The 19396-nt window shown below is 34.9% G+C and overlaps 1 protein-coding gene across 7 annotated transcripts in view; it reads left to right on the plus strand.

Moving 5' to 3' along the window:
* SCN2A (sodium voltage-gated channel alpha subunit 2) overlaps window positions 1–19396 on the plus strand; it is a 155440-nt gene that overhangs the window by 97103 nt on the left and 38941 nt on the right. For all 7 annotated transcript variants that reach the window (XM_049712043.1, XM_049712045.1, XM_049712048.1 and 4 more), the window contains 4 exons: window positions 3415–3653; window positions 9525–9698; window positions 11608–11964; window positions 17513–17992. In XM_049712043.1, the coding sequence (XP_049568000.1) occupies window positions 3415–3653; window positions 9525–9698; window positions 11608–11964; window positions 17513–17992 (1250 nt within the window). The remainder of the gene's footprint in view (window positions 1–3414; window positions 3654–9524; window positions 9699–11607; window positions 11965–17512; window positions 17993–19396) is intronic.

A 19396-nucleotide genomic window follows, 5' to 3' on the forward strand; every position in this document is an offset into this window, starting at 1 on the left:
GCTACTTGGAAAATACTTCCATGTAAAATATATTCTATCCTCCTCCCTTGCTGTCCTTTCCCCTTCTCTCCTTTTCTCTTTTATAACCCCTCCCTTTTCTTCCCCTCCGAAGTGTGTGTGTGTGTGTGTGTGTTTGTGTGTGTGTGTAGATGTGTCAAAGGAAAAAGAAAGATGGAGAATGAAGGAGAGAGCGCGAACATGTGCTTATGCCTTTCTTCCTGTTAGTTATAGTTTCTCTTGACACTGGATAGATTCTTGCAATAATTATTTTCCAGTCTGAAGGCAAAGATCCCGTGATACTAATATCAGTACCAAAAGCCTAAAAGTCACAGCTAGGAAAATCTCACAGTGTAGATGGCCTTACATATCACAGCCATGTCAGTTACTGCAGGACCCAATTTTAATAATGTCCTAATGCAATATCAGAAATCTTTTCACTGATTTCTATGGAATATTAAACTCAGTACGTTCTTCCCCAACCTCGCCTGCGTTAGCTTGCACTCCCTCTCCCCCCCCAGCTGCCAGTAGCTTGCTCCTCCCTGTCCCTCCAGGTAAATCTTTTGAAGATTCTCTGGTCTTCTGCTCCTTGCCATAGCAAAACCACTGAGAGGAAGCTGCCAGTGGTTCTGCTACCGATGTCAGCAGCATGTCTGCTCCCTAAAGCGAGAAGTAGAGAAGGAGACAGGGTAAGTCTAAATTAACAGTCCTACTTTGAACTTCTGATAGCATTAAGTTTGGGCTAACTTAAGAAATTACTTAAAAAACATCAATCCACCACCACAAGATTGGACTTGTCCACTAATTAAGGTACGGAGTTAAAAATGAGTGCACCCACGTCGCCCTCCATGCAAATGTGTCTCATGGACTTGCTTAGAATGAAAAGGATGTCCTAGAGATAAGTGTAACTTAGGAAGCAGGAGACTGAGTGTTTGGTTTTAATATCTGCAGAGCTTTTAACTTTATATTTATGTGGGAAAAAATGGCTGAGTTTTCATTCTGTTTTTCATTGGTTGTGTAGAATGCAAAGCCTACTTTTTTTTATTCGATTATATCTAAACATTTTGAATCTGACATTAATCAAGGCTTGTTGTTAGCAGTACATAGCATATACATGCAACTAGAGCTGTCTTTAATATAATCCTTTTTTGTTCCTAATAACAGTGGAAAGGTGTCTTAGGTTGACATAATCTGTTTATTTGGAGATCCTTCCTTCTATGTCTAATCATGGTTTAGTTCACCTTTCCTTTTTGGAACCAGGCTTGTTGATCCAGGCTGGCAACTTTTGTTTTCCTTCTTTTGAATGACAGCTAAGTCTCCATTGTCCAGGCAATGAATGAATGGCCTCCTACTTAATGACACTGTAGGAGATAAGGAAAAATGAATTGTTTGCTTTTCAAGTTTTTTTAATGCAAAAACCATATGGAAATGTTTCCAGGTCAAATCCTTGGGAAGGTGGTGGGAGGGTGAGGTACAAGCACTGAGGAATTGAGGGGAGCCAGCAAAAGATCTAAACTGGGCTGTAAATGATTTTCAGTGTGGATAACCCACCCAGGAAAAATGGAGACGTGGCTGTAGTTCTCCCTGAGTGCTTTGTTTTGTTTCAAAGTGTGATATTCTTTTTTATTTTTTAGCATGAATAATTGAATGATTTTATTTTAGACTTTAACAACTCCGCTCCACTTTTTCCTGGTGTCAAGACGAGCAACACTGGCTGCATTTTGAACTTTTCTCTGATTTACTTTTTTCCACACAGTTTCTATTTGCTTCTCTTTATCTGCTAAATTACAAGTAACATTTTAAAAAATACTTATTCTGACTGTACACAGGCAAAGAGCTTTTTCAATTCTCTTTTGTTATTTACTGTAAGTAGTAAAGCCTTTTTACCTTCAGTATAAATATGAGTTTATTCGGGAGTCTTAAAAGCTTCTACAAAACAGTGCATAATAACTATATTTATATTTTTCTTCTGATTTACAATTCAACTATTGTTTACTGTTTACAAAATTACATTTAAGAGAAAAGGAAATAAGCTGGGTGCTTGAAGAATTTCAGTATATAAAGAGACAATTGAAGAATCTACATCTCATGGAATTCTGTTAAAAATAATAAGGAAATTAATTTACTTTAGGGAAATAGTAAACTTTATAATATTGGTAGTGAATGTTTATCAGCAAAGCAAAAATCACTACCTATGGTCATGTTTGTCCATTGCATAAACTCTCTTGAAAAGTTTAATTCTTAGTAAACTGTACCAGGTTTGGAGGGATAGTCCAGTTGCCACAGTAGTAATACTAAAGTGACCAACCAGAGTCATGCTATGGATGAACAAAGAATCTTTTCCTCTATTTTAGTGCTAATCGGTGATGGTCTTACATTTGGCAGAGCAGGTAACAGAGTGCAGCAATGATATTGGCAGAAAACAACAACTTCTGAATTCTTTTCTCACTCAAGAGTTGATTAAGAGAGAAATATACCAAAGGAAAAGAGCAGATAATTACCCACTTCCTAATTCTCCCAAATTCTTTGCCATTATTTACTAAGTTTCAGTATTTACAGTATCACCTTATAGATCTGTGCATTTCTGTCTTTTCTCTCCTATTATTTAGTTGAAATTCTTTTTGAAATCATTGTATTTTTTAAAAATAAATGTATTTTTATATGAAATCTTATATCATAGGTTTGGTGTGATAGTTACACATTTTAATATATTAAAATAAATGCATACCATTAAAATTTATGAATTCTACATATGTTCTACCTAAGCTCCTCTTGTATTTTACCAGTAGTACATAAGTCCCATTTTGTGAAACAGTGAAGTTCTCAGTTTCTTAGGTTTGATATTTCCTCTTTTGTGCCATCTAGTTAAATTAAGAATACTGCTGAGTTTAATATACAGGCCTATATCTAATTAGGCTTAACTAGAAACTTTTTAACTAAGACTGGTGACACTGACAAAACTATCTCATTAAAATACACAAAGAACATATCTAATCCAAGAAACTGAGATTCAGCATGACTGATAAAGGTTTTAAAGACATCTCCTGAGAGGTGTTCTTTGATAATATATGTCTTGCTCTATCTGGAACATAGATGAGCTTTAAGTATACTTAACACAAGTTCTACCCATTAATTTCTGATAGCCTTAAAGATAATTAGCAGACTATTTAATATTGTAGATAGAATCTTGGAAACCATGTTTAACCAAGATAAATTTGGAAAGTTTACTAGCCTTTCTGTGCCCACACTTTTTATGACAGCTAATCCATTGTAAGTGCTTTCCTGCTCAACCATCAGATTAACCCATAATGCCTTTTAACAACTTTAGATTTTTTAAAAATCACTTTCAGTTTAAACCAAAGGCTGCTTGATAGGAAGGAAGCAGTTTTCATAAGTATTCTAACCTTTTTCTTCCAGAACTTGAAGAATCCAGACAGAAATGCCCACCCTGCTGGTATAAATTTGCTAACATGTGCTTGATTTGGGACTGCTGTAAGCCATGGTTAAAGGTGAAACATCTCGTCAACTTGGTTGTGATGGACCCTTTTGTTGACCTGGCCATCACCATCTGCATTGTCTTAAATACCCTCTTCATGGCCATGGAGCACTATCCCATGACGGAGCAGTTTAGCAGTGTGCTGTCAGTCGGGAACCTGGTAAGGCTCACTGAGGGTTACTCTACCCATTGAAAGAGTTCATGATTGCCTTAATGAATTTCACATATCAGTCTCAAATTAAATATGAATTAATTGTCGTATATACCTGGATAGCAAAAGTTCAGCATCACTTTTTTATAACAAAAATATACTGCTACACTTTAGCAGTGGAAGAGATTCAAAGATTTTATGTATAGTTTGATTTAGAATTAAATATAAATTGCCCATTCATTACAAAGATTATTATGAATTATGGAGGATATTGATTTATGATAAAATCCTGATGTGTTTCTCAGGTATTTAGAATAGATTCCTTCAGACATGTCTACATTTGCCAAACAAATTATAAAATATGCCAAGTCAGATAATTTTGAAATATCATCTGTTCATAACTGAAGATGGATTTTTAAGAGAGGAAACATCATAGAGGTTATTATTTCTGTTTGAATTTGTCCTATAAATTTAAGAATTTATAAATGATTAATTTTTGCATACATTTTTACTTAAAATTTTGTATTAACATTCATGGATACATGGTAGAATGATAGAAATGAAAGTAAAGTGGTCTTTTACAGAGAAACAAAATGAATAAATTCAGGCAACAAAAGTATATTAATATCAATATGAGGCTTATTAAGTTCTCATGAACCTCCCAACTTGATAAATGAACATATAAACAGGTTCTATATAGATAGTAAATGATATATTCTGAAGTATAATACACAATATTTTTAGGCTCTGAAGTAACCACTATTTTTTTATTATAATCCAGATAGCTCTTAACTGATAAAGTTAACATATATATGCTGACCACTTATTTTGTACCAGGCATTGTATTAAATGGTTTATGTAAAATCCCTCTCTCTAGGTTCCCACAAAGTCAGTCCTCAGGTAGATACTATGAATGTCTGCATTTTACAGTGGGAGAAACTATACCCATGAGAAATTCACAGAGCAATGGAAGCTCTGAATACTGTATCAGAGACTCTAAAAGATATTTCAGAGACTATTTTAAGCTCTGGCCCAAAATCACAAAACTTTAGGAAAGAACAATAACATTACCTAGTCCAAATTTTTTCACATATATAGGAATCACTTCAACATTATCTATAAAAAGTGAGCAAGAGATCAAAGAAGCGTTATGGAGGTGGATATTAGGAAACAACTCAAATGGGCTTAAGCAAAAATAAAGATAATTCATTACTTCAAGTAACTAAAGTCCATTTGGGCATAGATCCACATTTTAATCTGGCTAGATTCAGGTTCTCAGTCAATGTCATTGGGAGTTAGCTTCTTGCCAACTTTTTCCCAGTATGTTTTTTCATCTCTGGCTGGGTATTCTATTGATGGCAACAGTCTACCAAGTTTTATCCTGACACAGCTCTTTAAGCAGAAGGATTGTGCCTCCTAACTAGTGGTTCCAACAAAAGCCCAAGAATTGAATATCATTGGCCTGGTTGGAGTTACATGACCATTTCTAAGTCAGTCAGTTAATCTGATTCTAGGGTTAGAATGCCCTATTTGGCCAAACCAGAACCATGTCTTATCACTGGAAACAGAGTAAATGAATACAATTATGAAGAAGAAAATTAGGTCTACCATTATCAGAAGAAGAGAGAGTGGATGCTGGAAAGACGTAAACAACAAATGGACAGTTCAAAATAGGACTTGTCTTATGTGTTAAGGAAGATAATGAAATAGTAGAAAATATATAGACAGGATTCACATTCTTCTCAAGTACATATGGAATATTCCCCAGCATAAGCGATAGGTAGGTCATACAACAAGCCTCATTAAACTTAAAAAGATTGAAATCAAAGTATTTTTTCTCACAAAAATAGAATGAAATTAGAAATCAATAAACAGGAATTTGGAAAATTTATAAATATATGGAAATTAAAAGCAGACTTGTAAATAACCGATAGGTTAAAAAAGAAATCACAAGAAAAATCAGAAAATACTTTAAGATGAATGAAAATGAAAACACACCAAACTGAAATAGTGCCTATAGGGAAATTTATGCTGTAAATGCCTATAGTAAAAAAATAATACTTCAAATCCATAATCTATATTTTCATCTTAGGAAACTAGAAAAAAGAAGAGCAAACTAAATCTTAAACTAGCATAAGAAAGGAAATAATAAAGAATAGAGTGGAAATGAATGAAATAGTGAATAGGAAAACATCAGAAAAAAATCAACAAACCCAAAAGTTGATTTTTTGAAAAGAGCAATAGAAATGACAAATCTTGAGCTATACTTACCAAGAAAAAGAGAGAAAATTCAAATTACTAAAAGCAGGAATGAAGAGGGGACATCACTATTGATCTTACAGAAATAGAAAGGAGTATACAGAGTACTATAAATAATTGTACCAACAAATTAGATAACCTAGAGGAAATGGAAAAATTCCTAGAAAGTAACAAACCACTGAAACTGACTCAAGAAGAAATAGAAAATACGAAAAAACTTATAACAAGTAAAAATTGAATTAGTAATCAAAAAATGTTCCCACAAAGGAAAGCCTAGGCCCAGATGATTTCTTTGGTGAATCCTACCAAATATTTAAAGAATTAACACCAATCCTTCACAAATTGTTCCAAAAAAAAAAAAAAAGAGTAGAAGGAAATACTTCCCAAGAGTTTGGAATTTAAAGCTGACCAAGATGGAGAAATTGAACAAAGACTTTGGGCTTTCCTTTAAAACCCCAAAGGGGTTACACTTAAGGAGTGAAGGCTATGTCAGAGAACCAGAAGATTCAACTAGGACAAAGAGCAAACCAAAATAGCTGTGCCCTACTTAAGTATTAAACCTAACTACCATAAGTTCAAAGTGGCCAACCTATAATTTAACTTCCTGCTAGGACAAAAATCAGTACTTTTTAGAGGAAAATAATTGAATCAAAACTCTCTACAATACATTATTCACATCACATAAAAAATTACATGATATATGAAGAAATAGGAAACTGTAACTTGAGAGAAAAAAATACTCAATAGAAATAGATCCAGAGATGGCTGAATTACTAAAATTAGCATTAAAGGACTTTAGAGGACCTATTATAAATACATTTAACAAATTGAAGGAAAAAAATGGTCATCAAGAATAAACAGATGGAGAATATGAGCAGAAAAAATGGAAACTATATAAAAGAATTATCTAGACATTTTAGAACTGAAAAGTACAAATTCTAAAATGAAAAATTCACTGGATGAGTTTAAAAGAAAATTGCAGATGTCAGAAGAAAGTGTCAAACTTGAAGCAAACCAGTAGAAATTATCCAATTTGAACAGCAGAGAAAAACTTACAGGAAAAATGAACTAAGTCACACTAATCTGCAGAATAACATCAAGTGGTCTAATATTTACATAAGGGAGACTCAGAAGGACAAAAGAGAGAATGGAACAAAACAAATATTTGGAGAAATAATGGCCAAAATGTTCTCAAATTTGATGAAAGATATTAACTTAGACACCTTAATATTAAATTGTAAAATTTCAGTGAACATCAACAAGGATAAATATAAAATTAACTACATTGGGCACATCTTAGCCAAGCTGTGAAAGCAAAAGAAACTTTTAGAAGCAGCCAGAAGAAAAATATATATTATATACAAGGGATTAACATCTCGTCAGAAACAGTTCAGGCCATAAGAAAGTGGCCTGATGAAAAAAAGAAGTTAAAACATTATTCTATGGTGAAACTATCTATCAAAAACTAGTGTGAAATAAAGAATTTTAATATAAACAAAACCTTAAAAAAGTTGTTACACCTGAATTATGCTGCAAGAAATGCTAAAGGAAGTTCTTCAGGCTGAACGGGAAGAACGTATTAGATGGAAATTTGAGAATGATGGTCACTAGAAATGAATAAATGTGGGTGAATAGAAAATACTGTTTTTTTTCCCTTATCTTTATTTCTTGAAAAGACAACTGATTATTTAAAGCAAGCATTTATAGCATATGTAAGTATAAAATATATGAAAATATTAGCACATGTGATTGGGGTGGCCAAGATTTCTTGGAAAATAGACAAAAAGTGCTATACATTATTTAAATATTTATAGAATATTCAAACAATAGAATTCTACTCAACAATAAAAGGAGGAAAAACTGGTAATACATGCATGGGTGAATGTCAACTTTAAGTATTCAAGAGATATTTGGAAAAGTTAGCAAGACTCTCATGTTTCTGAGCTGGCCACCAAGGTAGAGTCATTCCATTTACTGAGTTAACAAATATCAGAAGAGAAGCAAGGTTGTGCGGAGAAAGTGATGAAATGAATTTTGGACCTGTTGAATTTGAGGTACCTGTGAGACAGTTATCCAGTGGAGATGTTGAATAAGGAAATAAGGATGTAGTTCTGGAATTCAGGGGATATGCTTGAATGGGAAAATAGATCTCAAAATGTAAAGTTATTGTAAAAAGAAAATTAGATTAAGAAGGTTGAGGACAGAAAGACCTCTGAAAAAATCCAGTGTTGAATGATTTGTTGGAGGAGGAAAAGCAACTGAGAAGTATCCAGGGAGATGTGGATCACTGAAGCCAGGACAGAAACTATTTTAAGGAACAAGGAACAGAAAACGTTGTGAAAAACTCCTAAAGAGGCAAGCAAGATAACTATTAAAAGTTCAATTGAATTTATCAATGGCAGTTTCGGTTATGTTGGTGAAATTGGTTAAAGCAGTTTGTGCTGCTGGCAGGTCAGGGGTAAGTTAAAGAAATGGAACTAGTGAGTACAGACAAGTACACAAACTCTTAACGAAGTTGGGCTATGAAGAGAAGACAGATGGTGGTAGCTAATGGGGGAAGTAAAATGCAAAGAGAGTTTCTTTTATGATGCTGGTGGTAGTTTTAAGGTGGAGAGGGACTGAGTATCTGTTGATACTTGTAAAATCCCAAAATGAAGCAGTCAGTAGCAGGAAGAGGTTGAAACTACAGGTTAATTGAGAAAGTGAATTCTTCAAGAAGTCCAAAGAAGATACATAATTGCAGCTGCAGAAATTAGAGCAAAGCAGTGACATGTCTTTAATTTTTAACAGGAAAAGAAAAAGCAAAGTATGGTGTGGATGTAAGTAGTTTGGTAGATACAAGGAAACTGAGTAAGTTCAGGTTGACTGACTTCCATTACCTCTGAGATGCAGAAGTACTGAGAGTGGAGAATAAAGAAAAATCGTTGAAGACACGTGGAAAATTTAAAATAGTTGTAGAGGAAGAAAATGGAGAATAGAGAATGCTGCTTCTCTTTGGCCAGGAAAATAATTTTTTTTTTTAAAAGCATCCTTAACATCTATAGGGCTAGTGGTGACCTTGTTTATTACAGCCAATATGAAGCCTTTTTAGCACCAGCCTTGCCTGCAGGGCCAAGGGAGGGAACCAAACTATTAGGTAATTATTTGGTGAATTTTTTGAGGGCTAGGGAGAAGAATATTAATTTTATTGTCTTAATTCTTTATCACTTGATAAACCTTAAATATAGTAAACAATTAAATATTGATTTGAATACAAACCATTTGAGGATACTAATTTCCTGGACCCAAACCAATTTTTTTGTGTGTGTGTATGGTACGTGGGCCTCTCACTGTTGTGGCCTCTCCCGTTGCGGAGCACAGGCTCCGGACGCGCAGGCTCAGCGGCCATGGCTCGCGGGCCCAGCCACTCCGCGGCAGGTGGGATCTTCCCGGACCGGGGCACGATCCCGTGTCCCCTGCATCGGCAGGCGGACTCTCAACCACTGTGCCACTAGGGAAGCCCCCAAACCAATTTTTAAAACTCAGAATTGAATTGTGATTTGTTGGGACTAAATTAAATTGCTCAATAGTTATTTATGTTTTCAAGAGTCTTCACTTGTGTAATAAACATTTCTCCCTTAGGTCTTCACTGGGATCTTCACAGCAGAAATGTTTCTAAAGATAATTGCCATGGATCCATATTATTACTTTCAAGAAGGCTGGAATATTTTTGATGGTTTAATTGTGAGCCTTAGTTTAATGGAACTTGGTTTGGCAAACGTGGAAGGATTGTCAGTTCTCCGATCATTTCGACTGGTAAATTAACTGAGAGTAAACATAATGTTTTTATAAATAATTTAATTAGTAGTCACTCCTTTCTAGAAAAAAATTACAAGATTTCCCATAGCTTTAATATTATTTGAATATACTTCTAACAAAGCAGGTGGTAATTTCTTCTTCCTCATAGTTTTAATGCATAGATTAAGTTTATTCAAATGAACAGGCAATAGTTCTGTCCTTAGTAATTGAATGGCAAGGCTAATGGAGAGAGAGAAAATGGAGGTCATAGATAAACGCATATCAAATTAAACAACACAATATGTACCTCTCAGCTATATAGGGTTTGCTTACCCATGATAAGGCTTGGTTGGGGCTTTGGGTGGGCTCATCTTTCTACCAGAGGCTAAGGGATCATGGAGTTGCCCACTTTGGCCCCGTAGAAGCCAAGACCCGGGACTGGGTAGAGTGTACAGGGAAAGAAGACAGAGCTCCTATACATCTGCTTCTTCAGCCAGGTCAGGAAGTCACCAAATACACTCTCTGAGAAGAGTTGCCTGTGTTATACTTTAATTTTAAAGAAAGGGTCTTTCATTTGATCTTTATATTTCAAAGTTTATGGATCTTTTACAGATGAGACAAAATATCACTTGACACATTGCCATTTGAAGTTTGGTATGTTTTATTGTGCTGTTTATTTGAGTTGGCTCTAACTTTTTGTGATTTATTTTGAAACAACAGAGATTGTATATAGTTAGTAAAGACAGATTCTTATAGGCAACTTATCTTAACAGTGATTAGTTTCAAGACTTTGTTGTGAAGTCTGTTTAGAAACTCCCTTACCACTTTCAAATTTGTGTTAAGATCCTTAGAGCTGTGATTTCCTTTCCTAGTCTTCATGGATAGCTGTAGATCTTAATTTGAAGCTAGAAGGATGCAAAAAAAAAAACCAAAAAAAAAATTAGCAATGATTATATAACAAGTAAATATGGGCAACTACTTTTAAGAAGCTTAGTAAATCTTTGTGATAATGTGATGCAGTTTGGGGAGATAGAAGGCATAATATCATCAGTGTCTTGCTTAGTGTATCAGGCCCTTTTGCATTAATTATTCTCTGGGAATAAATTAAAATTTTTGGTTCTTATATCTGCTCCTTTGGGTCACTTAGTTGCCATTAAATAATGCACTACTCTTGACCTGACATTTACTGAAGCATCGGAAATAAAATGCTGCTGCTATTTAATGGTAAATGGTACTCTAGAGGCTTCTAATACAACCAATGTGTCAGGCACAGTAGTGGAGAGCCATTCACACTATAATGAGTTGATTAATTAAATCACTGAAGACATAAAGGTTGACAAAATACAGCTTTTTACTCAAGTCCAAGTATTTCTTCCTTGAATATAATAAATCTCCTTTAAAATACAGCCTAATATTACAACAAGCTACAGATATAGCAGTCCAGAGATTTAAAGAAATTAGTTGGTTTTTCTCTTGTACCTTATATAAGTGTTGTTTGCACTTGTGCATTTCAGCATTATATTTCAAGTACACTGAAAAATATATCCACTTTGGGCTTTTAAATAATGAGAGCCTCTACGTTTCTGAAAGAGTCTTTTCTAATTAATCACCACTAATGTTAGGTATCTCAGTTCCTTAGAGAAAAACAAAAAGAATAGTATAAATGCTTATGTAAGACTCAGGAATATTTGGTGAATCTTATTCTTTGAATGCTGATGAAAAACTGTATAATTATTTTATTTACAATATAAACTATTTCAAAATGAAAAATATCCCATGGTAACAAACTAATACATTTGCCAGATAATAGTTTGGCACATGAATAATCCATCACCTAAAATTGAGACACTGTAGACTTTTCCTACAAACAAATATGCAGATTCTTCAGAATGCAGAGCAGTAATGGCCTTCTTGCTTTTGTTTCCAGCTCAGAGTTTTCAAATTGGCAAAATCTTGGCCGACTCTGAACATGCTGATAAAGATCATTGGCAATTCAGTGGGGGCTCTGGGTAACCTCACCTTGGTGTTGGCCATCATCGTCTTCATTTTTGCCGTGGTCGGCATGCAGCTCTTTGGTAAGAGCTACAAAGAATGTGTCTGCAAGATTTCCAATGATTGTGAACTCCCGCGCTGGCACATGCATGACTTCTTCCACTCCTTCCTGATTGTGTTCCGAGTGCTGTGTGGAGAGTGGATAGAGACCATGTGGGACTGCATGGAGGTCGCCGGTCAAACCATGTGCCTTACTGTCTTCATGATGGTCATGGTCATTGGAAACCTGGTGGTATGTGGTAAAACATTTTTCTCATTTTCAGTAAAAGACAATGTAACCATGAAAAAGTATGTTCAACTGAGGAATGTTTTGAATGTTTTTTTTTTAAATCATTCTCAATTTTCATGATGGCAGGAGTCAGGTGTAGCTCAGACTATTGAAATCCACATGAACTCTTTTAAAATATTTCCTTATTCATTATTTTTATTTTTTCCAGCAACATAAACTCTTAAAATGTCTTTTGAACCAAAGCTGTTCTTCATCTCTGTACCTCTTATTGATCATGGAGAGGGCCAGTTTTGGCTTTTATATTTCAGTTCTTGTACTAAAGCATGGAAGTGCCATGAAGAGCAGTCATTCATTTTATTTATAAGTACTAATAATAGTATCACTTGAAAATGTTTCAAATTTGGGTTCTCTACAAGTTGGAGTTTAAAAAAAATAGTGATAATCTCAGTCCATTAAAAGCACATAAGGTAATTGTTGCCTAGAAACTACAGTATGAACAAGTAACACTGACTCAAGAATCACTTGTTTATCATTTCTGTGTAAAATGAACCATGTCCAACACATCTCTGCTGAGTCCTGGAGGCATGGGAAAGATGATAGGAAGATATATATGGCATTGTGATATGACATTTACCTAAACAGGAGTAAAAATAGGAACTAGTAAGTGAAAAAATGTGAAAGTGAAGTGTTATATGTCAAGTTCACAAGATGGAAACTTTGCTTTACAGTGGCAAGGATGATCGGGCAAGGCTTTGTCAAGGAGTTCAGACCTGAAATATCTTTACTGAGATGTAAGATTTAGCTCGGTAAGAAGAAAGGTAGACTGTCCCAAGCCAGGGAACAGTGGACCCAGTGGTTGGGGAAGAAAGGACAGTAGATTCTCTAAGAGGGATCAGGCTCTTATACTTTAAATATAAAGTTATTATACTAAGGTGCTTGATTAGGCCCCAGTCCAGTGGAATAGTCATAACCAATATTTTAAAGTATACAATTTATAGACTTAATTTCCTTTCACATCAAAGCAACTTCCAATTCCCCAGAGGAAAAGAAAAGGGAGGGGGGGAAAAAAGCAAAAGATTATCATTTATTTCTATTTATCCCAAGATTTCAACCTCCTCAGTATTAGCTTAGATAATTCTGACCTCTTCTTAAAATAACAACAAACATGAACAGTGTACAATCCAGAAATATGAACAGTGGCCTAAAACAATAAACATTTATTAATTGTTTCATAGTTTCTGTGGGTCTGAAATTTGGGGGCACCTTATCTGGGTGCTTCTGGCTTTGGGTCTGTCATAAGGTTCCTGTCAAGATGTTGGCAGGGAACTCAGTTATCTTGACTAAGACAGGAGGATCAGCTTCTAAGAAGGCTCACTCTCATGGCTATTGGCAGGAGGTCCCAATTCCTCTTTGTTGGCTGTTAGTAGAAGGCTTCAGTTTTTCTCCACATGTATCTCACCATAGGGTTGTTGATTATTTCATGACATGGCAACTGGCTTCTCCCAGAGCAGGTGACACAAAACAAAGGGCAAGGAGAAAGCCCTCTTTATGTTCTAATCCTGAAGTCACGTACTGTCACTTCTGCCATATTGTATTCATTAGAAGCTAGTCACTAAAAAGAACTCACACTTAAGAAAAAGGGATTAGGCTTTCACTTTTGAAGAGAAGAGTATCAAATAATTTATATACATAAATATATATATTTTGGTTTTGACCATGCTGCATGGCATGCAGGATTTTAGTTCCCCAACCAGAGATCAAACCCGTGCCCCCTGCAATGGAAGTGTGGAGTCCTAACCACTGGACTGCCAGGGAATTTCCCTGTAGATTTACTTTAAAGCCACCACAATTCCGAATACAACTTGCTTGCTTTCAGAAAAGTGCAATATTGCATAGAACAGAAAGAAATGGTCATAGGGTTAATAGAAAAGAAACAAAGAAAAGGTCATAGGTTTGATTTTAGATTTGATTTGATTTCATTTGTATATTTGGCATACATTGGAAGAAAAGAATAAAAGGCAGAGAACAGAACCCTTTATGACAACAATGAGTGAGCAGATCAGACACAAGCAACAGGGAATTCATAGTGGGAGTAGTAGAAAGTAAATTTGGGGCCAAACTGTGTAGAGTTTAATTTATGAAAAGGCTGACTTTGCATAACAAAATTGGAGTTTTTCTGTAGGCAATTCAGAGCTACAGATGGCTTTTTATCAGGAAAGTGACAAAGAACAAGTGGGATTTTGGTAGAATTCATGTAGCCAGAAAACACAGAGTGAACTTAAAGAGAAGGAAACACAACATATCACATGTCATCTATTAGTTTACTGAAATAAGACACATGTCTCTAACTGTACGGAAGATTCAAGTTGAAAGACAATTTCAGGAAGTATCCATACCTATGGATGACATTTAATATTAATTTGGATGGCTGTATATGCATAAAAAGATATAGCCTATAAAATAATAATTTCCATCTATTGGCATAAATTTAAATTCTGTACCTTTAAAAAATTTTTTTTTTATTTTTGGATGCATTGGGTCTTTGTTGCTGTGCACGGGCTTTCTCTGGTTGCGGCGAGCCGGGGCTACTCTTCGTTGCAGTGCACGGGCTTCTCATTGTGATGGCTTCTCTTGTTGCGGAGCGCGGGCTCTAGGCACACGGGCTTCAGTAATTGTGGCACGTGGGCTCAGTAGTTGTGGCTTGCAAGCTCTAGAGCACAGGCTTAGTAGTTGTGGCGCATGGGCTTAGTTGCTCCACGGCATGTGGGATCTTCCCAGACCAGGGCTCAAACCCATGTTCCCTGCATTGGCAGGTGGATTCTCAACCACTGTGCCACCAGGGAAGCCCTAAGTTCTATACATTTTTTTAAAAATTAAAGAATCTCCCTTTTTTTTTTTTTTACTATAAGTTAAAAAATAGTCCTCCTTTTGTGATATCTTGGATATTTTTTCTGGAGTAACTAGGTAGTAATAGTATCTGTCATGTTTACCACTATTAAGGAAATGTGTTCATATCACATTTGCTTAAATAAGACTGACTGAAACTGATGCAGTGCCTCCTACAATCCTTCCTTCTCATCCTCACCAGAAAGGATAATGTCCGCCAAAGACAAGCTGACATAACTTCCTGTTAACACATGTAAACTTCTGTATGGTGCTCCACCACGAGAAGTGTGAGTAACCACTGCCTAGTCCACAGACAAGACAGAGGTTTGGCCACAGACTGCTTTTCCCCAGGCTATTATTCTTGGTTTGCTAACACTGTGGCCAGAAATCCTTTTATAGGTTCAAGGCAAGTGCTGCAGAAGGAAAATACGATTTTTTGAAGATTACCACTTCTAGAAGTAGCCACCGCAGTCTCGTTTGTGTCTAAGAGAAGGTGGAGCATTAGCATACAGGAGGGATGTGAAAGTTTTGGGTTCTTCTCACCAATTAGGAATCAGGATGGAGGGACTTCCCTGGCGGTCCAGTAGTTAGGACTCCACATTTCCACTGCAGGGGGCACAATCCCTGGTTGGGAACTAAGATCCTGCGTGCCCGTGGTGCGGCCAAAAAAAAAAAAAAAAAGAATCAGGATGGAGACAGTATTGATACGTGCAATATATTTCAATCCTGAACCCCAAATAGAAATTATTATTCCAAGAGACTGGGGGACGTGTGAGTCATTTTCACTCAATGAGCTATTAGGTCTGCCCATAACCACGTGTGAGACAGGTTTCCAGGTTTCAGTCCCTGAGTAAGCTAGTTGAACTGTATTCTCTTAAATTGCCTTTGATCACAACCAACACCTTGGCCAGTTGTTATGCAGATCAATCCCCTGTGGTAACAAAGGAGCCCTAGAAATGTTTGCTCACACAAACATTTCCAAGAAAAAAGATAAATTGAAAGATAGTATAACAGAGGGTAGGTTGTATCGTAGTATTAATAACATTGATAATAATAGCTAAACTTTCTCAAGGGTTTACTATGTGCCAGTAGCTTTGTGAGAGCCACATGGATTTTCTAATTGAATCCTTACAACAATCTTGTAAGCTTAGCACTGGGAAAATTGACAGAAACTGGATTCTTACCCAACATTATAATTCTAATGAGAAAGGGGAGCAGGCCATATAGATATAACAGTAAATGACACAAGTAGATACCTGTTCCAATGCTTTGAAGAGGAACTATAAGTTGGATCTCACTCTGGGAAGGTTGATTGATATTTGTCAAGAAAAAGTTCCTACTAGAAAAGTTCATTAATAAACCTTAGGAAATCAAATCTAGAAAAAAATTATGGTACCAAAATTGTTTTACAATGGATAAAACACAAACGTAGCATTTAATTTTTTTCTCTTGCATCTGTTTTTTCATCCAAAAAGTAAATTCAAGGCAAATCACAGTAAAATATAACTTTATTGGTAAATTTCTGATGTGAAGGAGCAGGTCTTAGTATGAATACTAGCAGACGTGGTATAGCAATTGAAAGATGTCAATATAGACTCACAGAATTATGTGCAGTCCTTGTTGGGTCTTATAGGTTTTTACCTTTCTTACCACAATTGGTTAGACTAACTCGTACTGGTTAGACAAAGGAACTCTGAGCCTCATTAGCTTATTGGAAAGATAGGAATATAGCAAGAATGCAGCATCCTTTTCATTGGAGTTTTACTTAAAATTTTTTCTAGGATTCCTCTTCTGTACTATTTACTTTTTGTCTTTGGATCCCTTCAGGGCCATATCCTTCTTTTTTGTTCTGTATGCTTGAATAGTCAGGGACTCATGAACATTATCAATCAAATTCTGAAAAAAAATTATATTACTTGGTCTTGTGCCTATGGGAGTACTCTGTTCCTTAGTAAATTACCTCTTTTTGAGTGTACACAGTGGGTTTATGGTCACTAATCTTTTCACTCACTCATATCAGTGGGTCCTATTTTTGGAGACCCAAGTTATAGACTAATTAGTGGTCTCTAACCATTTCTTTATAGTATTTCCAACCACTGTATAAATCTAGTGGCCATTATTTTCTGAACCAAAAACTGGGAACTTTGATCTAGCAGTAGGTATATATATTTTTTAAATAGACAAGTTATCCAAAGTGCAAAAATTGGTACAAACACATAAAAATAAAATCGTATTTAAATATATTGGGATCATCTTTGGCTTCAGGAATAAAACTATAATAAATTATCAGTGTCCTGGAAAACCCAAGTTACATGGGGAAAATTCTTAACATCCCAATAAAAGGTTTGTTTCTTTTTCACTGTATAGATATCTAGATAGCTAAAATTTTAAATTTGGAATTGAACTTAATATAGAAGTTTTACGCAACAGTGGTTTCAGTAATTTTGCAATGACTAAAAAGGAATTAGTGTTAATAGTATTGTTTTATATTGGCCAGGTGTTTATTTCATTCACCTTTTTTTTTTTTCCAGGATAGTTTACCATAAACTAGAAAGAAAACCTATCAGCAAAAAGTGAGGTGTAAGAACAGTTTTGGAAAATTTGTAGTTCGGAGCAATAGAAACAACAGAATGTTTTGATCACCAATTTTCCTATTGTGTTTTAGGTTCTGAACCTCTTCCTGGCCTTACTCTTGAGTTCATTCAGTTCTGACAATCTTGCCGCCACTGATGATGATAATGAAATGAATAATCTCCAGATTGCTGTGGGAAGGATGCAGAAAGGAATTGATTATGTTAAAAGAAAAATACGTGAATTTATTCAGAAAGCCTTTGTTAGAAAGCAGAAAGCTTTAGATGAAATTAAACCTCTTGAAGATCTAAATAACAAAAAAGACAGCTGTATTTCCAACCATACCACCATAGAAATAGGCAAAGACCTCAATTATCTCAAAGATGGAAATGGAACGACCAGTGGCATAGGCAGCAGTGTAGAAAAATATGTTGTGGATGAAAGTGATTACATGTCCTTTATAAACAACCCCAGCCTCACTGTGACTGTACCAATTGCTGTCGGAGAATCTGACTTTGAAAATTTAAATACTGAAGAATTCAGCAGCGAGTCAGATATGGAGGAAAGCAAAGAGGTAGGAATTTCTACGTCAGAAGATATTTTGGTGTTATGTATGCTTTAAACTATCAGATTTTTAAAAATTATATTTTCTTTCTGTAAGAAAATAGGAAATATCTATTGACACAATTTCTATGGCAAAATTGGCGATAAATTGACAGTACCTTAATATATAACTAGACAAATGATATGTTGACTCATTTTTTCAAATATTCACCATTTTGAATTATTGATAATATGAATATTCTGATTAATATTTTTGCGGATTTTAAATAATTTTTGATTTGTGAACAGTGCCTCAGTTTATACACTTTCTTCCTTATAATTCTCCCACAATGGTGTTTTTTTGTATGTACTAGAACAATACTTGGTGAGAGGGCAGTTCCAATTCTCATTTTGCTACATTCTTGGCTCTTATGGAATAATTTATAAACTGTGATCTTATTTAGTTTTCACAGGCATATTTATTAATGGAAGTATGATTGGGATATTGACTTGATATTTACATATAGTTTCATGTTTCCTGAAGTAAATAATTTTTTAAAGGAAGTGAAGGTAGTGATGCAGAATCAGGTTGAAAATGTTTTTAACCCTACTGAACCTGGTACATGCTCTCTAAACAAACAAAAAGCCTTGATACATTATAGAATGTAAAATTCTAAATTTACCAACTACAGTTAAGAGTCTTGGTAGTTTAAAGAATTCTTTGATGTACTAGAAGAGTATAAATACCAGGATATGTTCCTGGTTTGTTTATAGGTTAATAAGCACAGAGTTGGGAATAAAGAGAAGGAATTAAAACCTTGATGTTTAACTACACAAAAATGAAGACAGAATTCCCAACAATTAAAGCTTGCATAAACAAATAAAAATAACAACGAAAAACAAAGATTCATTCTTTTTTTGTCATTTGAAGTGATTGGCAGGGAACAAAAATACCTCTATTATTATTCTCATCCTAAGAAAGATGATTTGGGGGAGTTTGGGATGCTGAAGGGTACAGTTTAAGTAATGCAACAAAGTCACAAAAATTAGGGATCAGTTAATAAAATTATGAGCAAAAATATATTTCTAAGAAAGGAACCTTAGATATTTCAATCAGTATTACTATATTTATTCTATAAAATTACTGAAGAAGATGCTATTTCCATTTGTTCTTGTTTGTAAGATAGGTAGTATTGCTAATTCAGTGATTACACAGAAGTAGATGTTAAATGTAAAATTCAGAGAAAGTTTAAATATAGGTACTAAAATTAGCATATAGGTAACAAGGCCATAGCTACTAGTTTCACAAAATAACAGATGAGATTAAAGGGGAAAATTTTAAAACCTTATAGCCTGGGGCAAATAATTGCTGTAATTAGTTGAACTCAATTGTTCACTAATAAGATCATTATTTTAAAACTGACTAATATCTTAA

Source organism: Orcinus orca, chromosome 7 (assembly GCF_937001465.1).
Source record: "Orcinus orca chromosome 7, mOrcOrc1.1, whole genome shotgun sequence".
In the NCBI taxonomy this organism is placed as follows: Eukaryota; Metazoa; Chordata; class Mammalia; order Artiodactyla; family Delphinidae; genus Orcinus; species Orcinus orca.